The 24,301-nt window shown below is 43.4% G+C and overlaps 1 protein-coding gene across 1 annotated transcript; it reads right to left on the bottom strand.

Moving 5' to 3' along the window:
* Positions 1-472: 472 nt before the first annotated feature.
* Positions 473-22,591, bottom strand: FAXDC2 (fatty acid hydroxylase domain containing 2). Its single transcript, XM_039836677.1, is given in 9 exon segments — positions 473-2,434; positions 3,188-3,354; positions 3,777-3,882; positions 4,314-4,519; positions 7,499-7,620; positions 10,402-10,505; positions 10,637-10,728; positions 12,706-12,753; positions 22,319-22,591. Coding segments are annotated over 9 exon segments (1,260 nt in total). The 5' UTR covers positions 22,577-22,591; the 3' UTR covers positions 473-2,277.
* Positions 22,592-24,301: the final 1,710 nt, after the last annotated feature.

Raw genomic sequence — 24,301 nt, forward strand, 5'->3', positions numbered from 1 at the left:
ATCAGCTCCCCTCCTGACTGGCCTCTGGGCTACTGGTGTCTTTTCCCTGACCACGAGGCCAGGTGCTGACGGTAGTAACATCTGAATGCCAGTCTGGCCTAGGTGTTTAATTATAAAACTGAAATGAGGTGTGGCCTTATTTACTCATCTGACAACTGTCTACAGTACCTGGCACTTGAACATCTCATCAGAAATGGTTTTCCAGAGAATTCTACCATCTGTCAGGTAGGCAGGTACTTTAATATGTACAATGTCTTGCAGAGGCCAAAGAAGAGTTTGGGAGATAGTGGCCACGGCTTCTGCAGACTGATTTGGACAGTGAGACGGGTAATTCAGCCATGCTTCCACCTGTTAGGAGTGTTTACGACAGGGGCCACCAATCGGTCTTGATTGTGCTGCTGTAGTTCTCACATGCCGTGTGATCGTGAGTGTTGGAATGAGTCATTGTGGAAAAAAAAACACAAGTATCTAATAGAGTTAAAAGGAGACAGTTTATTTTCCATGCTTCCACCCTTTCACATTTCTGCTGGGAATTTGAGACCTCAGACTTTTCTGAGCCGTATTTGTTTACCAACCTCAGAGGTCCTTCTTTTTGATGCAGAAGAGGATAGGGCTGGGCCCCTCTGACGGGGCCCAACCCCAACCACTGGCCTGCTGAAAGAGGTGAGAGGAGGCCAGCCTCTTGTCTCCCAACATTCCCTGCAGTAATTTCAAAATCCAAACACCTTAAGGGGAAAACATGTTTCCTTTCTTACTCTTTCTCCAAGCTCCTCGTTTCCTAACCATAAGTATTCTGAAGATGATGGGCTGTTGCCCAAATCTGTAGGAACAGGTCGTGGGTATAGGCCAGCAGTTGTGATAACTTAATAACATTGATCCAGAGGTTGTACTTCAAGCTAAGGGCAAAGGTGTCCCAGGGAGGGGCCGGGTCCACCAGTGCCAGAAGTGGGTAGGGGGGTGGGGCTTTGGAAGGCCAGAGAGGACGCTTCCTGGTTAAGTGCCCGGTTGGCCCACTGGGCAGGTCCTCTGGGTTCCTGTGGAAATAGTCCTTTTTGATGGTTCTACCTGGAGACTTGGTCATATCAGATGTTAAAGTATTTTTTATAAAACTATAGTGGATGGTTATGACATAAGAGAACTGAAAGTTCAGGAATAGACCCAGGTACGTATAAGAATTTAGTAACTGACAAGGGTGGCCTTTCAAGTCAGAGTGGTCCTCAGACTGTTCTTTGGGACCACAGGGTTCCTGGCAATGTCAGTGGCCGAGGCGGGGACTGTAACCCTAGCAGCTCTGGTTTTAGAATAAAGTCCCTGGTAAGATTTCATTTGAAAAGCATCACTGCTAAAAATCACCCTGAATAAATGGTGTCGAAACAACTGACTAATCGTTTGGGGTTAAATGAGGATTTTGTCCTTTTGTTAAGCCAAGTTTTTCTTGCATTCTCATTGAAGGAAGAGGGTTCTAGCCTCTGGTCCTGCTTCAGAGAGGCTAATCAGGGGCTTCAGCCGAGTGTCCCCAAAGGTCAGCAACTTTGACTCTTTGTGGATAAAAGGGTCCCCAGCTGGGCAAGTCCATAGGGTTTGGCCTTCTGTTGCCATGTATGGCTGAATGTACTGGGGTTTGGTCTGCACCTATCTATCTCAGTTGCAATCCAGGGAGGAGCTCCTGTGATTGACATTTTCCTTTTCAGAAGGGGATAACGGTTTGCAGTGAGTCAGCAGACTATGTGGTGGGGGAGGGGCAGGGAGCAGTAGGGACTTGGCCCCCATTGCTATTGCCAGGGTGTCTGGGCCTTGACTTGAGTAGGTTGTGAGAAAAGCTTTTTGGGACAGGAAGAAGTAAAGCATTATCTTCTGGTTTCCCCAGTCCCTGGCACCGGAAGGAGTTCTCTGAAGCCATGTAGCCTCCAGTCTCATTATCACCTTTGCCAGTTTCTACATCTTGCCTGCACAGGAGTCATATGGGGTCCCTCTTCCCTGTCACAGCAGAGGATCATGGGAACTTGCCAGGAGGTTTCTTCCCTGGGGAGCAGTTTTTTACTATTCCCTAAGCTAACTCCTGGTCCCTTGAGGGACAACAGGGCAATTGTGAGAGTCCTGGCTCCAACCTTGGCCCTGAATTTCCTGGAAGCTGACCTCCGGCCTTGCCCCTGCCCTCAGTGCTGTCATTAATTAGCGAGTGGCTGAAGGAGCTAGTCTTTAAGTGCGATCGGGAGGCCTCAGGCCACCTTATCAGTCCACTGCCGAGGGTACAGCCAGGATGGCACTCAGGTCTTCTCACTCTGTCTTCTTTGGGGTGTCAGGGATGCTCTCGGAGAGTGGAGTGAAACCTAACAGGAGGATGTGTCTCTCGTAGGCTTTGGTCTGCTTAAAAACGGTGTCAGTCCCATGGAGGTGGTCCAGGACACCCAGCACCCCATAGCACTGGTTGAACCTGGAGGAGAGAAGAGAGTGCTAGAGGTCTGCACACTGATCTCCATTTGTGCCAGCCTCGTGCATTCCTAAGCCCTCCTACCTCACACCTGTCCCAACAGTGCTGACCATATGCATCAGAATAATCCGAGGAGTTGCACATATTCCTGGAGCTCCTCCAGAATGAAAATCTGAGATCCTCTGAAAAGCTCTCTATGTGATTGCGATGCACACAAGTCAGAACCTGTGGCAGAACTCAGCTTGTTCAGGTAGGTTCAAGGACCACTTGCACAGAATCCCCTGGAACACTTATTAAAATGTAGATTTCCAGGCCCTGTCTCCTTATCCCCCAGACACATCAATTTCAGCTTATTTAGAATGGAACCCAAGATCCTGCATATGAGGCACATCTCAGGCTGATTTTTGGTGTAGGTTCACAGACCACACTTGAAAAAGCCTGGAGGCTCAGACAGTACACAACTCCCCTTGAACTGCGTGCAGAGTTCCCCCCGACAGTGCCCATGGCTTACGTGAGGCACTCAAAGAGTCCAGGACCCAAATAAAGGTTAAAAACCTGGTTGCAGGGAAATCCAGTGTCAGAAGGAAAGGGCAAGGTGGTCTGGATCCCAGTGCGGTCATTACATTTCCCCACCTCCAGACCTCTCCCTCCACTAGCGTCCACAGTTAAACAAACGCCAGTGTCTGCCAGCAAAAGCTCCAGGAGTGATGGTGGAAGTTATTCCCCAGGGAACCACGATGGGGATGGGGACCTTACTTGAGATGGTGGTAGTCGTGGAATTCGGGTGAAGGCAGGAAAGGTAGGTGGTAGCCACAGTGGGAGATGGTGGTGATGATGAGGGCCAAGGAAAACCACATGGTGATGGAGGACAAATGGGAGCCCATTACCAGGGGACCCACTATCGCCGGCAGCATATTGGAGACCTGCAAGGAGAAGGCTGTTTGAGGGTGGGCCCCAGGGAGATGGAGAGGATCCAGTCAGGTGTTCCCGTTGCCCTAGGGTGGTACCAGGAGGACTTCCTTGGCTCAGGTCTGGAGAAGCTGAAAGAACTGCAGGACCTTTGCTGGAATTGTTCACCTTTGTGACTTGGGACATGTTATTAATGGTTTGAGCCTCAACTTCCTCAGAAGTAACAGGATCAGAAAGGTTGGGAGATTGTTATATAAATTAACTTAATTTCGGGCATCTAGAATAGCCTGGCATATGCTAAGTCAATGAGTGAGAGCTGTTTAATGGGAAGAAGGAAGGAGCTAGAGTGCTTTAATTCTCTGCAGGAGACCTTAGGGGAGGTGTTTGGGGCCCTCCCTGTGCTCTTTGCTTCTAGGGAGAGGGGAGCTCTACTCACCACGTGCTCGACAGGGTGGGCGTAGAGAGAGATCACACCAATGGGAGCTGTCCACTCGTGGTGTTTCTTATGGATTTTCTTGTAGAATGTTGGGTGGTGAAGGAGCCTGGAAGATAGCCAAGAGTTAAAATCTGCCGATCTCCCTCCCTCTCTCCCCCACCAGACCGTGAGAAACCAAAGGTGATAGGAAACACACTGGATCGGCACTCAGACCTGCTTTTGAGTTCTAACCCCACCTCTCGTGCTGCATAATGTGCCTCTCTCCACTTCAGTTGTATTAACTGTAAAATGGGGATGATGTCCAGAAAGGATTCACCAAGGAAACGAATGGGAAGAGCCCAGCTGCACACGAATGGAGAAGGCTCTTCCTTTTCTGGAGATTCCTTGCTTGTCTCAAGTTGTCAGTTGTAGAACGGAGTTGTCTTCGTGTTAACTAAGTAATAGGAGCCTTTTAAGGCAGGTGGTTTGGTCTACAATTCTGGGGCCTCAGTTTCCTCGTCTGTGAGTGAGTCGTAGGAGAGCGAGGGGCCCGCTCACCGGTGTGAGTAGTAGAACATGACCTCCTCGATCAGAGTGAAGATTGCCAGCTCCAGGAGGAACCAGTGGAAAGTGGGCAGCTCTCGACGGCAGGGGTCTCCCCACAACTTGTGGATGGGATAGAGGACGAGCATCATGGGGAGAGAGATCATGAACTGGTTGAAGAGAACTGTGCGGATGGAATGGCGTAGTTTCACAGGGTCCACCTGCCCGAGGGAAGGAAGGAGGAAGATGGATGAGAGTGTGAGAAATAGGTCTTTCCCTTCTAGAAACTAGGCTCCCCTGTGACCTGCTCACAGGAAGGCCTCATTCAGGGCTGGATGCTGGGAGTGATGTTTGGTGGTAGCCAGGCGGCCCTGACTACTACCCAGCCCAGGGGTAGAACTGTCTGGTAATGCTCCCGCCTTTAGAAGTTCCCCTCTCAGCAGCCTTAAGTCTCTGTCTGGGCCTGCCTTCCTCCTGGTTCTGCGACTGTCACCACTGTCCTCCCGTTTCTTGGCTAAGCCCAGCGTACTCCTGCTAGGCACCCTGGGGAGCCTTCACGGTGATTGAAGAAGGCTGTCATCTCTCAGGTTGATGTCCTCATTCAGCCTTTTAGTTCCTCCGCATCCAGGGAACCTTGACCATGATCAGATGCAGAGATCAAGGTCTCCTCATGAGGTCCAGCCTCACTGGACTAGGCCCAGAGTGCAGAAGGAGGTGAGTCAGGTAGCCACCTATCTGCCCTCCTGGCTAACTTTCTGTGACCTGGTCCTCCTGGATTTCACGGTAGAGCTGTCAGGATGGGGGCCTGCCTGAGCATTCTCTTCAAGGTCCCTGTGAAGAGCTGGCCCTAAATGTCCATACCCCATTGAACCTCAATACTACAGCCAGCATTCCCCCAAGAATCAGTAACCCCTGAACCTTCTTTCTCTTCGTCAGAGCACTGATGGTCCCAGGAATAATGCCATGACTTCAAGTCATTTCCTGGGGCCTGATGAGGTGGTTTAGGATTGTTCAGAAGGGATTCCTCCCTGAGCTCCCTCTGCAAGCTGGAGAGGTTTCTGACCCCAAGGTGAGCCTGGGTTCATGGTGGCCCTCAAACTTCAAGCTCCCCTCTTCCTCCAGCTTTTCCAGGTACTGTGTGTATTGACTGACTTCAGAGATAATGGTTTTGTGATTGAGGAGATGCAGGCTGAAGGATTTAAGGTGAACTTTTATGATGTCTGGAACTTTACCTTCAAAGTGGTAAGCAAAAAGTTTTAGAGGCATAGATGTTTATATCTTTATATATTAATGAAGCAAACGTAGATGTTTAAAATTTAGGTGATGTGTAAATAAGTGATCATTACACTACTTATTCAACTTCTGTATATATGTTTACAATTTTTTCATAATTACAAAATGTTAGGAAAAGGAGAGTGGACAGAGAGGAAATGGAAACTCTATAGACAGCTCTTTCAAAGAGCTTTGTCGCAAAGGGGAGCAAAAATATGAGTGGCAATGAGAATGGGAGATGGAGTCAAGGGTTTGTGTTTGGTTTTAAGATGGGAAAAATTACAGCATGTTGGTGATAGTCCACAGACGAATAATCTTGAAGTGGGAGAAAGAAAAGATACGTGAAAGAGAAGAGAGAATTGCTGGAGCACTTTGGACGTAAACAAGAAGTAATGGGGTGTGGCGCACAGGCAGTGGAGAGACGGCTGTAATAGGAGCAAGGAGCGCTCACCTGTTGGATCAGGTGGGAAGGCAGAGCGTGTGTGTAGGTACTGCTCGTAGGCTGATGTGTGAGTCCTCTTCTGCTTCCTCCAATTCACTTAGAGAAGAGGAAGCAAGGCCATCCTGTCCCCGGAGGTTAGGGGAGGAGATGTTGGGGATTTGAGGAGAGAAGAGGAAGTGTGACTTAGCTCTCCAGGAGAACAGAAAGGTGAACAGACCAGGGACAGGTTTTATGACCGCCCATAGCATTCAGGTCCCAATTGCGGATCTGTTTCTGATGTCTTAGGTCAGGGGTCAGGCTTTCCTGGAATCAGCCAAAGACTAAATGACTTCAGGGTTCCTTCTTACTTGCATGTCCACCTGAGGATGCACATGGTGTAGGAGCACTGGACCTGGAGTCAGGTGAGAGGAGCCCTGGCTCTGTTTCCAGGCAGCAGTCTGGCCTTAAGCTAGTCACTCCTCCTTTCTGAACTGCAACTTTTGCAATACGCTGGAGGATAAGTTGGACCTGGAGGAAACCCTCTAGCTGGCTGGTAGCTCCTGTCCCAAGAGGGACTATGAACCAAGCCAGCAGCTCTGGCTCAATAAGGGGCTTTCGAAAAATGTGGGTCAAAGGGCACTATTTTTCACCCATTCTGTTTTCTGGAGGACTGGGCTGGGGCAGAACGCTGAGAACTGAGATGATTCACCCAAGCACCTGGGCTAATCATTAAAAGATGATCGTCTTCTCTGGGAAGGAAGCCAGGATGTGATTTGGGTGGAGCTGGGAATTTGGGTTGAAGAATCAGTTTCTTCCTTGTTGAATAAGAAAAGGCTCCTGGAGGTTGTCAGAGCACCACGCTGGGCTCCGGGAGCAGTGGGGCTCACTGCCCAGTGCTGTGTAAGTCGGCGTGCATGCCGCCTTCTCTCACCTCCTGGCCAGCGGTTCCTCATAAGCATAGTCTGGGCCTTATTTGTCATGCATGAGCTAAGTATCGTTGGTTGAATTGAATAACCAGGAAGGAGGACCTGTTTGAAAACAGTCACCACCCACACATTCAGAATCCATACTATCCATCTGGTACAGTGGGTCGGCCATTGAGTCCACAGCGGTCTCACTCATGACGGCTGTTATCTGTGGTTTCAGCAGCTAGCCATTGTTGTCCCTGCTCCTGTGGCTGAGGATGGAGCTGCCTGATATCTTTGGGACTCAGCGCAGTGCCAGGCGGAGCCGATCTTTCTGTTTGTAGAATGCTGACGGAAGTGCTGTGGGGTGGCACAGGCAGGGATGGTGTGGGGCCGGGTATCGGAAGACTGCAACAGTGGTCATGCCCGGCTGGTTCTGAGATTTGGGTCAAATGAGTTCCTCTCTTTAACGTTCTAAATTAGGGGAGGCTTGTACACCATAACTTGCCACGGTCCCTCCTGGGTCAGCGATGAGAATTTCGAATGTGGCTTTAGTTCCTGCTTTCTGGGCTTTGACCAAGAGGAGCTGCGGCAACACTTACCGGTTCGTTCTTGCCAACCTGAATTCGGTAGCGGGAGATGAAGCTGGGTTTCCCGGTTGTGTCTACCACCAGAAGCAGCCCATTGAAGCTCCAGAAGAACAGACTGGGCACTTGGGTGGCACCTAAGGTCAGGAAGCAGAAGGAGTCAGGACAACCTCAGGTTCTCACAGCACCTGGATTAACTGGACACACACTTGGTGACTGCAGTGGCACTGTAGACAGTCTCTTGCCAGGAGATCTTGATGCTCAGGGCCAAGGGACCTTCTTTTAGTCCTGGGTGACAAACTAGATGGGGGAACTTGGATGATCACTTAAGGAGCATCTCTACTTATTTTCTTAGTTGTAAAATGGGGACAACAATCTTCTAGATGGTTGGTGACTCCTCCCCACCCACCAAAAAAAGTAATAAACTATATGCTCTAAAATATAAATAAATTTAGGTTGACATTTGGGAGTCTGTGCCCATTGAATCCTTGATGAATTTCCAAGGAAGGGAGAAGCAAAGGTATTCACGATGACCACTGGACTAGGAGTCAGTTGGGGAACCTAACCCCTATTACTCTGCTCACTGAGCAGTGAGACTTCAGGTGTCTAGTCAGCATTTTCCGAAGTAGAAAAAGCATCTCTCAAGGGGCTTCTTGGTTCAACAGCCTTCATACACTACTCTCTTGGAGGGTCATGGTCCATATTAGTATATTAACAGCTCTGAGGATTCCTGCAGCAAAGAAACTCGTTTGACTGTTAAACTCAACCTTTCCCAGTCTTTTATTTATTTATTTTTTACCCTAGGACTGTTTTCTTAGAACACTAAGAATAGGATGGCAATGCAGCTCTGTTTGCCCAGGATAATTTCTATTGACATCTGTCATTCTAGCATAATTATTAATAGCACCTCATTTACTCTCAGGAATGCCCCATTTGGATGATATACTACACAGCCACCCCACCAATTAACATTCCACAGCTCTGACATTATGCAGGATCTGTTAGAAAATGCTGATTAAGACTTAAAATTTAGATATGGCTCTTTGCTTCACATCCCACTCTTCCATGAAGTCATTCCAAACATCGCTGATGTCCTATGATGAACAACAAAAAAAAAACCACTTTGTCCACCTCAATTGGCAGTTATGTGAGTGACATTACAACGTTACCTAACTCTTATACTATTAACTTTCTTTTCCATGTTTTCCCTCCTTCTCTAAATTCAGTATCTAAGGGGCAAGAACATTTTACTTTGTGTCTCTGTATCCCTCTTCCATCAACCACAGTGCCTTGTGGCTGTTGATAACGGAATAATACTTGGCTGGCACTGTGGGGAAATATGATTGCTACAAATATCCTGGAGGGCAATTTGGCAGTATCTGAAAGTGAAGAAAAAAAAGAGAGAGGGAGAGAGAGGCAGAGAGACAGGCCAACAAAGGAAGAAAGGAATAGAGGACACACATCTATTCATGCACAAATGTGCATCACAGCATTTTTTAAATCACAGAACATTTAAGCAGCCTAAATGTCCATTAATAAGAAATGGACCAAAGAGAGTATTTCCATACATTGGTTGGACTGGGCAGCTTTAAATACTAAGTAAACCTATATTAATTGACATGGGAAGATGTCCACACTTTATTTAATGAAAAAAAAATATATATTTAAATTTAGTGTCTTATAAGTTAAACCATATACCCAATATAAGATCTATACTAATAATTAACAGTGGTCATTTCTTGAATATGGGAGAATGGGTGATTTTTCACCTTCTTTATGCTTATTTGAATTGTCTGATTTTTTATTTTAACAATGAGCATGTAAGCGTGCATTTATTTTTAGTCTCAAAAATAACAGACTTCAAAAAAAAAATGTTAAGTTGGTGGTTGCCTAGTGGGCCATCAATCAAGATGGTTGTTACTTGGAAATCTAAGGGCTCCTTGAGGAATACAGAATGAAAACCACAAGAGATGATCTTGAACTTCCTTCCAGCTCTAACACTTAAAATTGCAAATATTTCCTCTCTCCGATATTTGCTTACCACTGAGGTGAGAGGTAGTTTTCCCATCACTGTAACAGAAATAGATAAAAATGCTCTCCCTCCACTTTCCCCATATACATTTGCAATCTGCATTGTTCTTTTCAATGACTGCTTAAGAGTCCATGGAACCTATTTATATTTAATGTTCAGCCTATTTTCAGTCCTTCTAGCTGACAACAATCATCAGGGACATTTTATTTGTACTTTTGCTTTGTGACAACTGGCACTTTTTTTTATCTCCCCTTCTAGACCGTGATAAAGTGTTTTGATGGAGGCGACAAGCGCTTTATCTTAAATATCTCTATAACCTCCATACGAGTTTGGCATAGAATAACATTAATAAATATTGAGTGAATGAATGATTGAGGACATTCACCGTTGTAGATAACGCTGTTATAAATGTGATGAAATGGCTTTTTCTTCCACTATGTTTTCGTAGGCTTGTTTTGAGCCATTCACAGTTAGTAAACATTTGAGTGATGACTTGCTCTCCAGCCCTAAGAGGTAGATGGCACCAGGTGCAAGGACACAACCTCATATGACATAGAGCATCTCTCTGCACTTGTGGACTTGACATCTAGAAGCAGGATTATTGCTCTGAACATGCCTTCATTTTCATACAAACTATTTCTCTTTTCATTTTTGGGAAGAGGGTGGTCTCAATTTCTCAGCTTTTTTTATTGGATATCCTTCAACATCCATTCCATGCTGCCCACAAGTGTAACACTCTGAGGGGTGACCACTGTCTTAAATTTTAAGTCTTTATTTCTTGTAATGATAAGCGGAGAAGTCCCAAGATAGAGAACAAAACAATAGAAAAAGATTTAAACTATAATTATGTACCCAAACCCTAAGTGCTGGTGGTCTGGAAGCTCACCCATCATGAAGAGCATCCACTCCTTCCCTTCAAATGTGGACAGCAGCCTCTCCCACTGGGCTTGCCAGAAGTGGCCAGAAGCACCCCAAAATCTCTGAAGATGCCTTGGAAGAAAAATCACTCAGGTTTCTGGGTGAAGACTAGTGGGCAAAGAGCCCCTCATTTCATTCTCTGCCCTCAGACCACCACCGCACTGCCCCCAGAGCCTGAATTAAAGCTGGCCCAGCAGACTCACCATGTGACTGAGTTCCAGAAGGCCACAAGCAAGAGAAGGCCAGAGCCCAGGATGAAAGCTGTCCTCCTCATGGAGCCCCAGATATGTCCCTCCTGGTGAGGACGAGAAAGTGTCAGGCCCCAGAAAGCCTCTTGCCTTCACACACAGCTCACTGCTGAGGCCTGACAGGAGCGATGTGTACTCAAGATTTCAATCACACCAGCACTGAAACATCTGCTGACCTTTTCTCAGTGTCTGTGGGAGGCTTGTCCTTATCAAGAGCTTTCAGGTGGCATATGGGTGTGTTTATGAAAATTAGAGCTCAAGGTTGGGGGAGGGAAGGGAACCAATCTGACTCCAGAGAAACTGGCAGGCAATCCTAGCACCCACAGAAGGGCAGGTGAGCCTTCCAATAGCTGTGGGATTTTGTCACCAGTCCTCTAGTTGAACAAAGATGCTCATTATGTGGGCACTGCAATCACCTGGGAGCTTTTTAAAAATCCAGTTGTCCAGGCCCTTCCCTAACCTAACTACATTAGCATCTCTGGGGCGGAGCCTGGGCCTTAGGTTTTTAAAAGCTCCCCAGCTAATTCCAATGGGCAGGCGAGGCTGAGTGAGACTGCTGTCACATAAGGATCTGCAGAATCCTTACTGAGGACATAGGCACTTCACTGTATTCATAGGCCAGGGCTATTTTCCCATCCCCATTACCCTCTTGCCCTTGAAGAAAAGAGTGAGTGAACATGCGGTCTGACTTTTAATAATTCCTCTGCCTTCCAGCAAGAATAGCCAAGGTTGCCAGCAGTTCTAGGGGCAAAGAACAGACCACTGGCAATCACTGGGAGGTTCTTATTATTTTCTCCTCCAAGAGCCTAAAGCAGAGATCACTGCAAGTACAATGCTCAAACGAGAAGGTCTCAGACATGAAGAAGGACAATAATGGCTGTCAGGTGAGTCACCGATTTCCATTATGCCATAGTCAGGAATTACAAATGTCCCTCACATCTCATGTTTCTAAGCCCAGTTGTAGTCTGCTCATACTCTCTTCGTGGGAGAGAACTGGAAGGTGGCAGTCCCTACACATATGTGCCTGAGGCTCATCTGAAGTCAGTGAATTGGGCCACGTTTGAGGGGTGGGGGCTATCATGGGGGTCAGCTGATTATAATCATTCTAATCCAGACTTTTGAGATCTGAAGAAGCAGATTGTTTTCAATGACTCATTCAGAGCAATCCGCACTGAATCATTTCCTCTTGGCTTACCCCATCCCTCTTTTGATCACAAGACCAAAAAGAAGTGGGTCATTTTCCATGGCCAGTGAAAAGTTTTTGAAGGGCTAGTGCTCTTCAGGGTCTTGAGCTCTGGAAATGAGCTTCTCTTTCTCAGTCTCTCCCTCTCTTTCCCTCCCTCTCCCTCTCCTGGAGAGAGGGATTCACAGGACCACAAGCTTGTCAGGCAGGTTACCTTGGGCTTTTGCGCTTATTCCTTTCTAAGATTCAGAGGATCCCTTCCATGAACTTTTCCAGACTCGCCGGGAATTTTTCATTTGAGTTTAATCAAATTAAGCTAAATCAGATTAAAAATTTCAATTTCATATATAGGATTAGATATTTTTTCAGGGTTTGTGGTATTTTCTCTCCCTCCCGCAGCCCAACTGAAGGGACTATAACTAGGACAGAGATCTCTGAAGTTCAGGAGCATGCAGGAGTCAACTGGGGGCGAGAGCTGGTTCCCAGCCCCAGTTCCCAGCCCCCGGTGGGCCCCTCTTGTCCCCAGAGCAGTTCTAGAAAGGGGTGACCCCAAAAGCTCATGGCGTGGGGCATTCTAAGAGCCAAGAGACAATGATAGGAGAGTTATCCAGCTTTTTAACTACCTTCATGCAGTTTGCTACCTCATGCAGGCAAAGGGGCTTTGGTTACAAGGCAGCTTGGAGTCAAGTGATCTTGGCTCAGCTACTGAAATGAGCACATTACCAGTGTGTCGGCTACTCCTAAACTTTGGGGGAGATGTCAGATGTATAGCAAGCACGGATATGGAATGAGTCTCTGGCTGCATTCTCACCAGTTTGGTGGGCATGGTGCTGGCATTTACCTGCTTTGGCTTCTCATCATGTAGCTTACTTCCAGCTTCTCCCTTCATCTGGAATAAGAAAGCACAGGTGAGCCTGGATGTCATTTTCACATGCGACTAACGAGGTAGAGAATGAACAAAGTCAAGGAGAATGGCCAGCAGTGATTTTTAATGCTGACTACTCATTAAAATCACTAGGGAGTTAAAAAAAATCTTCCAATGAGCCCCACCACCAGAGAGTGAATTGCTCTGGGCAACAGTGATATGATCAGGGGGCGGGCAATGGGACTTTGCCTGGAATTGGCTTTCTCGGAGATGGGCTGTGACAGATCCTTTTGCATAGCTTCACTCTGTCTCCCGTAGGACCTTGTCTCATTGAGAAGAAACCTCTGTCCTCTGAACCCCCACTGTCTCCCAGGGCAGAAGCCCAGAGCTCTGCTCCTGAATTGCCTGACAGCATAATTAGCCTTCGTGAAGTCAGATGACCACCCATAGGCTGGGTTGGTCATCCTGCCTGAAATCGAAGCATTTTGTAAACTGTTCGATATGATTCAAACAGTAAGTGTATTTACAGAAATTGTTAGGACAGTAAGCCTTGGAATCTGATACTGTTCTCGAGGTCATGTCTCAGTCATGCCTATCTCTTACTAGGCCTTTTTCAGTCTCTATTATATTTCTTGGCATTCTTATTAAGTGTTTTATAACAAACTTCAAGTGTTTCTCTAATATTTGAAACAATGAATGACTTCTGGGAAGGTGACAGCTTCGGACAGTGGCTGGGTTTGGTGGGAGGGTGCTTGGGTTGATAGACAGCTTGACTTTGTTGAGTATCTCACTACCTGTTTTATAATAAAGCTTTAATAATTAAAATTGTGGGACTAGCCCATCAATAGGCAGACATATGTAACAGATTTGAAAGTCCAGAAATAGACCTAAAAATATATGTGGGAATGTAGTATATGATAAAAAGAAATCAATGTAAATGGACTTTCGGCTGAATAGATGTTGAACCTCCCCCATAAAAAGAGAAATGAAAATTAAAACTACAATAAGATATTTATTACCCATCAGCATGAAAAAGCCCAAAATTTTGCTGGTGAAGCTGAGGAGACGTTAGAATTGTATTTCTTCTTCTTCTTTCTTTCTAAAAATATCTTTATTGATATATAATTCACATACCATACAATTTACCCATTTAAAAGTGTACATTTACATGACTTTCAGTATATTCACAGAGTTGTGCACTTGTCACAATTTATTTTAGAATGTTTTTATTACCTGTGGGAGAAACTCTGCACCCCCTGAGCCATCATTTTCAGTCCCTCTGTCCTCCTACCCCCACTATAGCCCTGGGCAACCATTAATCTACTTTCTGTTTTATGGATTTGCTTATTCTGGACATTTCATATAAGTGAGATCATACAATATGTGGTCCTTTGAGACTGGCTTTTTTCACTTAGCATAATATTTTCAAGGTTCATCCAGGATGTTGCATGTATCAATACCTTATTCCTTTCCATTGCTAAGTAACATTCCATCACATGGATAGATCATATTTTGTTTATCTGATCATCTGTCGATGGACACTTGGGTTGTCACTTTGTGGCTATTATAAATAATGCTATGACTATTCATGCACACATATGTGGCTAGTAGTGGAATTTCTGGGTCATATGGTAACTGATCTCTAACCTTTTGAGGAACTGCCATACTGTTTGCCAAGTGGGTGTACCATTGTACATTTCCCAGCAGCAGTGTATGAGGGTTCTAATTTCTCTACATCCTCATTAACACATATTATTGTCCCTATCGAAGGGTGTCATAACCTGGCTACAGAGGAGCATAACAGATCATCTGGTCCTGCATGTGACCAGGATGAAGGAACCTAGTCAAAGGAGGCTAGAGTTTATAGATGGCAAAGCCAGGATCAGGGCCCCGCTTCCTATATCTCTAAGGACATTTTATTCTTTTGTGTATGATCATACTTGTTTTTATTATTTGAAATGCATGTTTACCAGCTATGACCTTAGGATGTACTACTTCTCTGGATCCACATTTCTTAGAGGCTGAAAGAAGGAAGAGAGAATGGTGACCTATAAAGTGCCTTTAACAGTTTGAAGAGTTAGGACAGCAGAAGGAGGTGATAAGCAAGCTGCTCACCATCTCCGCTGTGAATTACATTACAGCAGGAGGGATGCAGTTAACTTGGAGAAAAAGCCTGTGGGCGAAGTCCTGGGACATTTGATACCCACTCAGGGAGAGAGCATCTTTTTAAGAAAAGGCACCAGGACATTTGGTGTGGTCCTGGCCCTCCACCTGCCTGGAGCCAAGGACGGATTCCAGCCAGTCTACAGCCACCGCCTCCCCCACCCCAAGCCCCATCTGGGCCTTCTTCTTTGCCATCCCTGCTCCCATTTCCAGCTCCCTGTGCTGCCTGGCTGACAGCAGGGTGGCCTGTCCTGGCTCATAGGTGTGGAGTTCTGCCTCAGTGAGTTCTCACGAAAACCAACAAAAGAGAAATAATGGAGTGAAGCTGCAGGCACTCACTCCTTGTTGACACTCACTCCTTGTTGACATCCCGTGGTTTTAGGGGGTGTTCTATAGTTATATTCTGTACCACCTGAGGCTTTCGGAAGGATAGCTGAGCAAACATTTCAGGATGGGAAGTCTCAGCCCAAATGGATGGGAAACACCCCTGCCCCACATCCAGGACCACAGATGTTACTTAATAATCTGGACGTATAAGGATTCCAAAGAATTCTCCTTTAAATAATGATTTTCTCCACCTCTATTGTCCAGAGCAATTCTGGTTGGCCTGATTCTGAGTTTGGCCCACATCATCGAGGTGAATAAAGCCCCATTCAGAGAAGCTGCCCTTCACACAGTGCCAGGATTCTGTGATGAGGTAGGGTCATTTTCAGTCCTGAAGTTTGCCTGCTGCCTGGTGTCCCCCAAAGTACAGATCATTAAGCATGAGGAAGGTAGTGGTGCTAGGTCCCTTTGAGACTAAGCCTGTCAAGTGCCTTAATGACAAGGAAGCAAATATTAAAGGAAACAATGCAAGCTGGGCAACACTTGGATATCTAAATGTCTGCAAACCGTTTGCAGACAGATAGAACCTTTATATCACCATGGATTTCCCTCCTCAGTGCTTGTTAGGAAGTGTGGAAGGCTCTGTTGACCCTGTGAAGATAACCATCGTGTTTGAGAAAGAAGCTGAGGGAACTATTGGTTTATTTGTTTGTTTGTCTGTCTTTTAAGCTTCTAGGACTCCTTCTGTGATGCCATGCCACAGGAACTTCCTTACAAGTCAAAGTCTCATGCTTACTTTTTTCCAGTGTCTTATCGTTACCATTATCTTTGCTAAGAGCTTGCAAAGCAAAGGAAACATGGTCTTTGATCTTTAGAAGCTCACCCATTCCTTCTAGGAACATTTATAAAGAATTTACTATGTGCAAGGAGCCCTGAAGATACAAAGATGAATGAGAAACTCTCAGTCTAGATATAAAATTCATATCGAAACTACGGGGCTAGAGTTCTGGGCCAGAGCTAAGAAAACACCGAGTAGGGCAGGAGATTTGGCATCCCCAAGAAATCTTTAAAGGAGGACAATAGCCAGGCTTTCTTGGATACACGGTCTCCAACTTCAAAACTGAACCTTTCCCTCTCAGGTTGTGATTTAGCTCATTCAAGGAATGCTAGGTTTTAATTAGACCATGCCAAAAAAAAAAAAAAAATCAAGATAGGTATAGAATCTGCCTCATGAATATCAAACCAGCAATTAAAGATATTCCTTATTCCATTATTTAGTTTCCTCAAAGAAGCAATGCACTTTTTATGAGGATACAGGTGTTAAATTCCTATGAAAGAATTAGTGCACGGAAATTTTCCTCTTTGGAAGAAGTGGTATGCTTTCTTGTGGAATGCAAAAAAGAAATAAGCAATCATTTTGGGTGCCCACCCACACACATCCTTTTTGCTTGGGCTGCCAGTAAGCTCAGAGTTAAATTTAATGCTCAATTAAATTTAATGCTCACTTCTTAGGATTTTTTTCCTATTATATAGTCCTGTATATAAAAACTGAGGTATATACAAGGATGTTCATTGTGAAATTGTTTTTAGTGGCTTAAAATTGGAAACAACTTCAATTCCACCAAGAAAGGATGGGTTAAATAAATTATAGTACATCCAGGAATGAAGCATTCTGCAGCCATAGAAGAAATAAGGCAGCTTTGTGTTTCTTTTCCAGAAGTACTAAGTGAGAAAAGCAATGTGTAGAACACATGCAACTGTGCATGTGTTTATGTGTGTGCTGTTTATGTACGCATAAAATAATATAGAGAATATTAGACTATCACTGGAAGAATATCTATGAAACTGGTTACAGTTGTGGCTTCTGGTGAGGTGAACTGGGAAGCTGAGGGACAGGGTAGAAGGAAGGCTACATTTTTACTATGTACCTTTTTTCCATTTTGAATTTTGCACCATAGCATATTTTACTTATTCAGAAAAATTACAGAAACATTTAAAAATTTTTAAACAAATTCAATGCCCATTCATAGATAATATTTTACTGAAGAGACATAGCGTAATTAACTCTCTATTTACTCTAAATCAGATGCAATTCAATTCCTGAAGGGCTTTGAGAAGTCTTTGTCTCCACTGAAATTATATGCCAATGTTTCCCTGTTTATTTTTCAGGCTTTCGTTAGATTGTTAAAGGTGGCTGACAGTTAAGAACCAGTGCCCTGTTTCTTCTCCAACAATGTTGCGTGGTTCAAAAGCAAAGCAATATCATTAAAGCAACTGGTCCTTTTCTCGACAGATCACAATGCCTCCCACCACTCTCAAAACAGTACGAAAGGTAGTTATTGAGTACCCAATGGTTTCTAATCAGTTATTTATTTGCTGTGGTTCTATTGTATATACTTTTTCATTGGAAGCTACCTCAAACTCTTTTGAGATGGAGGCTGGGGATAAATTATAAATAAACAGAACCAGATATTAAAATTAAAAACAAAACCTAAGAGAGACTAGGATGACGCCAGTACAGTAAGACCTTGACCCTGGAAGGAGGGAGCTCTGGTGGATTTCACAAGACAGGGTGCTGATGCTCACGGTGTCCATGTTATGGAACGTGAGTGTCACTGAGACTGCGTGATTAGGGCTGATATATAAATTTGACCTTGGAACCCTCTGCTCCACGTAACTTTCTGGTCAAAAGGAAAGTGACTTTATCTTCGGATGGTGAAAAGGCCCCTTTGTCTGCAGGAGTCACAGCATTTATCTGTTCACATCTGATTTTATTAGGAGCAACCAAGTATTTCCTAACATGTTATTTGTTCTTTGGCTAAGCCAACACGCCCATATGCTATTTCCTGAGATACTTATTTAGGTAGCTGACTCTTCCAAGCTACAAGACCTTATCATTCTGCTGAATATTTTATGCCAAAGCAGCTTGTTTTTTGTGCCTCTCTACCTGCCTGCAGACATGTTTTCAGTTTTAAATAAACAGTCAGAAAGTTTCTAGGGGAGACTTCATAGTGGGCAGAGGTATCTTCACCTAGAGAAGTTCCTTAAAATTGTTTGCCAGTGGTAGTGCTCAAATTAGAAATTTTGGCAAACAAAATCAACAACAATTATTAAATATTTAATATGTTAAGGTACTATAATAATTACATTTTTATTGTACTTCCTATGATTTTTTCTTTACCTTTTGAATTCTCTCACCGAAGGCCTAGAAGTTGTCTTAAGCTCATCTATTCTGATGGCCCCATTTTCTATTAGAAGAAATGGAGGACTAGAGATATATAGTATTCAACTTCACATTACACAGCTATTTAGTGGCAGAACTTGAACTCAGTGCTCATTATACCGATTGAGTCTGCAAAAAGTATAGAATGTGCTGATGTTGATGAATGCAAGGTAGGCATCGGGATTGTAAAGGAACGCAAGGAAATGAGATTAGCCTCTATTAGCCACAAATAATGGATGAGATATTGTGTGCGTGTGTTTAACACCAAAGGATAAATAGAACATGTTTCTCTAAAATATTAATCATCCTTTCAATAAACATTTATTGTGTGCCAGATACAATGCTAGGCACAGGGGATACAAAGAAGAATAAGACATGCTTCTTGCCCTATCTAATGAAGTAATACAATATAACTTTGATTTTCCAAATAAGAAATTATACAGGAAGAAAGTATTAAATAGCATTTATGATGGAAATGCATTCAGGAAAGAAAAATGAAATGCACTAAAAATAAAGATTCTAATACTTAAATACAATGAATTGATTCCCCCTTAAAGGGAATTTGATAGATATTGAGAGATTATCTAAATTAGATACTTTTTAGTGTGCTTCTTTTGAAAGCAGATGATTCTGACTGCAAGTTTTTTCCTGCAGAATCCCTCACTCTAGGTAAATTGACAGAGTGAGGCTACAGCTGATGTTCACGACCTCAAAGATCTGAATACAGAATGGGGAATGGAGTGAGGGTGCGAGGAGCAGACAGAGTTTAAGTTTTATTTGTAGCCTGATTCTTTCAGATTCTAGGTTCCTAGATATTCTACATGGTTGATGAATATTTCTATTTTATAGGTATAAGATATATCATCTTTATGTGAATGAGTAGGATTTCTTTGTAGCCATTTTATGAAATTATTACAATTATTTACTTTTAAAGAAAAAAAAAAAAGAAAAAGACCTCATGGATCATCTGGTCTACTTCTTCCATTTTATAACTAAGGAGATAGGCCCAGATAGCAGAACTGACTTGTTCTGAACTCTACAGTTTCTGCAAATCTAGGCTTCCTTGACACTTTGCCTGTCGTGACATGTATTTTTGGAATAGCACAAATTGTATTTCGCAAGTAGGAAATGCTGACAGGAGGACTGGAATTCCTAGTTTTTCAGACTGTTTGTATTAAAAAAAAAAAAAAGCTGAGCCGTCTGCCTCTGGGGCTGAGTCTGACCTAAAATGCAATTACCCAGCTTACAGTCTCTGGTGAACAGAGTTTTGAGGAACTGCTATGACCAAGGTCTGTGCGTAAGTGAGGCTTTTAAAGAAAAAGATATTCATGTAAGAAGATGAAATGCATGAAGGGAAAGGTTAAACTCTGAGACAAAAATAACTCCCTTGGGACCGTTTTAGGCATGCTCCCTTTCTTTGCTGCTTTTGCTGCCAGGTACTCGAAACCTGGAGTTTACTGATCTACTTGAATGCATGCCTAGGAGGCTGAAAGCCTGCCTATCTTGGTAACTATATCCACAGCGCCAAACACAAGCCTGGCATATAGCAGACACTCAGGAAATATTTGTTGAATAAATGAAAGGGGAAATGAATAAAAAGCATTGTTTTTTGTCCTTTTTGTCATTTGCTAGTGAACATTTTACCACCTTTTTTTTGTACTAATGATTTTCTTTCTAAAGTCAGAAATTGATGCTCAGAGCAGTACTGTTTTACCAAATTGAATTGAATCTTTATATCCCAACCAGGGAAACTGAGTTGGTATTGCACATGAAACTGAAGCAACCCACAAGTCTGAATCTTGCTTTGCTTGCTATAAGCCCCCAAGGGCCTGTATGAACACCCCCAAAAACCCTTGGCCTATTGTTTACTCCCATCTACACACGCTGTGTTCTCACCCAGTAACCTTTGTTAAGACTAGGTAACAGAACTGATTTGTTCTGGCAAGATCTGGGCTTCCTAACACTTTGCCCGGCCCTACACGTGTTTTTGGAACAGCATAAACAGGTGGGATCTTCCGCAGGTACTACCAGGCCACTAGCAATTCTAAACCAGAGCCACTGCTGCTACATCCCATATGTTTCATCAAAACAGCTTTGACATGGTTGTCTAGTTCCTAAGCCACACATCTATCTCAGGCCTTTACAATTTAAAAACTGTGGTAATTGGTTGCACCTCTTCCAGGCAACCCCAGCAATTAGAGAGGAGTGGCAATTTGACTGCAGTTGCTTCTTGCCAGTCTCTTCCAGCTGGATTTCCTCTTTTGAGTTCTTACTTGGGAGACAGTTCCTCCACATGATTTTAAAGCTGAAACTAGTCCATATGACAGAAGTGCCCTGTCAACTGCTAGAAAAACAAGACTTACAGAGGAGGCAGACAGATGGTGCACACGCAGAGGATGCAGACATTACCGAGAGACATGCAGGGGACTCTGTGCTTTGAGAAAACATCCCAGCAGCTGCATGCAGAAGAATGAAACTGGACGACCATCTTATAACCATAACCAAAAATTAACTCAGAATGGGTTAAAGACTTGAATGTAAGACCTGAAGCCACAAAATACATAGAAGGAAACAGACACTAAGCTTTGGACATCTGTCCTAGTGATGGTTTTGTGGATTCAACTCCAATGGCAAGGGAAACAAAAGCAAAAATAAATAAATGAGACTACATCAAACTAAAAAGCTTCTGCACAGCAAGGGAAACTATCAACAAAACAAAAAGCAACTTACTGAATGGGAAAAGATATTTGCAAATCATATATCTGATAAGGGATTATTACCCCCAATATATAAAGAACTCATATATCTCAACAACAAGAAACAACCCTCTCAGAAAATAGGCAGTGGATCTGAAAAGGCATTTTTCCAAAGGAGACATACAAATGGCCAACAGGCACATGAAAGGATGCTCAACATCATTAATTATTAGGGAAATGCAAATCAAAACCACAACGAGATATCATCTCACACCCGTTCAAATGGCTACATCAAAAGGACAAGGAACAAGTGCTGGAGAGGATGTGGAGAAAAGGGAATACTTGTACACTGCTGGTGAGATTGTAAATTGGTGCAGTCATTATGAAAAACAGTATGGCGTTTCCTCAAACTACCATAAGATCCATCTATTTCACTTGCGGGTATTTATCTGAAGAATATAAAATACTAATTCAAAAAGACATGTGCACACCTGTGTTCATTGCAAGATTATTTACAGTAGTCAAGCTATGGAAATAACCTAAGTATCCATTGACGAATGGATAAATAAGATGTGGTATAGACATACAATGGAATACCATTCAGCCATAAAAAGTTAAATCTTACCATTCGTGACATCATGAATAGACCTTAAGGGTATTATACTAAGTGAAATAAGTCAGATGGAAAAAGACAAATACTCTATGATTTCATTCACATGTGGAATAAAAAAAAAGAAAACAAGAAAATAAACAAAAAGCAAACTCACAGAGGCAGACAATAGATCATTGGTTCCTGAGGGCAAGGGAGATGGAAGGAGGGCAAAATGGGGCAAAGGGAGTCAATTGTATGGTGATGGATAGAAACTAGACTTTTGGTGGTGAGCATAATATAGTATATACAGATGTCGAATTATAATGTGGCACAGCTGAAACTTATATAATGTTATAAGCCAATCTTCCACTGATTAAAAAAATTTTAATTAGGAGGGAAGGAAAGAAGAGAGGGAGGGAGAAAGGAAGAAAATGTCCTAGGGCATTGTTTAGATACAGATCTCACCTGTACTGTAAGTGGAGAGGACAAGGAGGTGGCAGAGGTGAGAAACGTACTTTGCCTTTCTTTAAGTGAACTTGGATTTGTCCTGACCTTGACAAACAGCTACCCTCCCCAACAGCTTCCGCTCACCTCTACAGCGGGTTGTTTCCCAGCTCCTCCAAGGTCCCAGCCACAGTTCAAGCCTGCTTTCTCTTCTCTGTCAGCCCCTAACTTGGCAGCTTCTATCTCCGTGAAACCACCTAACCTTGTTACCCGAGTGGGTGGAGAAGCTGGCCGCGGCGATCATGTTACAGAGCAGTCCACTGGCCCAAGCCAGGCACGTGATGAGAGAAAAAGTACCAGTCTGTGTAGACTGTAGACAAAAACACCCTTCTTGCCAAAGGACATCTTAAAGCCAAGAGGAAATAGGCAGTTTAAGCAGGAGCTTAAAAGAGCGCATTTAGCCAAACTCCAGGCTTTTTTTCTTTTTAAAAACTTTCTTCATCTTCCTCAACTTGAGAAAATGTCGCTGTCCCGAGGGAGGTGGTTTCAGTAAGGGATGTGGGTGTCAAATAATGTGGAAGGCGGAAGGCAGGCAGTCCATGTGCATAAAAAGTTTACATGGACAAGAAGATCTCATTTTCTCTTTTTTTATTACTTCCGTCACTGCGGAGGGTGTGAGATGATGGCTCCCTCTTGGCTGATCTCCTTTAAAGAAAGTGCTCTTGAGAGGTCCTGAGATCCTAGAAGGAGGCAAGTCTGCATTCATCCTGAGAGCTGCCACCCACCCGCTTTGTGGTCTTGACCTCTCTGAGTCCCAGCTTCCTCATTTGTACAATGAGTGAGATGGATTAGTGGATCTCTGAGGCCCCTCCCAATTCTAATGACTGATAATCTGGAGTGGAGATTTATAACTGTTTAAAATTTTCTGGAATATACCCCAAACAAATATATGTGGTTAGAAATTTACAAGATATTCTGAAGCCTTTGGGTCTCATTGTTCCTAGAACATTACAGAATGTTACAGAAGTTCAAAAGAAAATTCTCAATATTGGTCCTATATAAAAAAAAAAAAAAAAAACAAAACAGAGGTTTTTGAGATCTGGCTATAACACCAGGATGTTGGGTTTGTCATCTGTAACACCAGGGAGAGAGAGAGAAAGCAAGAGAAGAGAGGTTTAGAACTGACTGGAGAGTCCCAAAGGACAAGTTTTACTTTTATCTATATTAATGTGCTTACCTGCTCTCTTTCCATTGGCCTATATTTTTATTTGCCTACTTGTAAGCAGAGATCTATAGCAGAGATCAACTTTCTTCTTTGCAAAGGACTGAATATTCAGTTAGCAGCCTCTGAGAGTTTCACATTAACAATAATTAAAAGATGTAGTGACAACTAATTCTCAGAATTACCTAGTAAAATTACCTAAATTGAAAAAAAAAATTACCTAAATTGTCACCTAATATTTCCATAGGCAACATATTTATCATGCTCGAGAACAACTAGCTTTCTTTTCTTATAAAATTTAGTGTAATTCAAATAAAAAAAGTAAAATGTCTGCCTTTACTTGCCTTTACTGCCTTTATTTGAACACCAAATCCACTATTGAGCTAGGAATTAGAAGACTCAAATCCTGGTCCTATCCCTGGGAGCTGAGTAACCTTAAATTATTTAATTACTCTCTGTGAAATTAGGGGAATACATTAGTTAGGACATTCTTAAGGACCCTCTCAGCTTTGGAAGTTTGAAGGTCTATGATTATTAGTAGATTTGAAATGTTACTTTAGTAGACTCTAAGGGAGAAGGAACATCAAAGAAAATCAAATGAGATATGAATAAAACAGATTTGATATCTGGCTTTTAAAAAACGAACTTTGATCTTATCAGAGATCAGAAGGTTTTTCAGTTTGTAATCAAAAGATCAAAATAATATTCAACCGAATAGTCATGAGACATAATATTTGCTTTATATTTGGGGGAAGTTTGATAATCTGTTGATAATTTCCAAGAGTCAGGTTTTTCTATTATGTGGGAAAAGCATAGAAAACACTACAAAAGCAGGAAGTTAACCTTAACTATACCAAGAAAAAAAGCCCCCTGGGTGCATTCTTCAGTCCAATGGTAAAGATAAATAT

This window comes from Pteropus medius, unplaced genomic scaffold (assembly GCF_902729225.1).
Source record: "Pteropus medius unplaced genomic scaffold, Ma_sr-lr_union100, whole genome shotgun sequence".
Lineage (NCBI taxonomy): Eukaryota > Metazoa > Chordata > Mammalia > Chiroptera > Pteropodidae > Pteropus > Pteropus medius.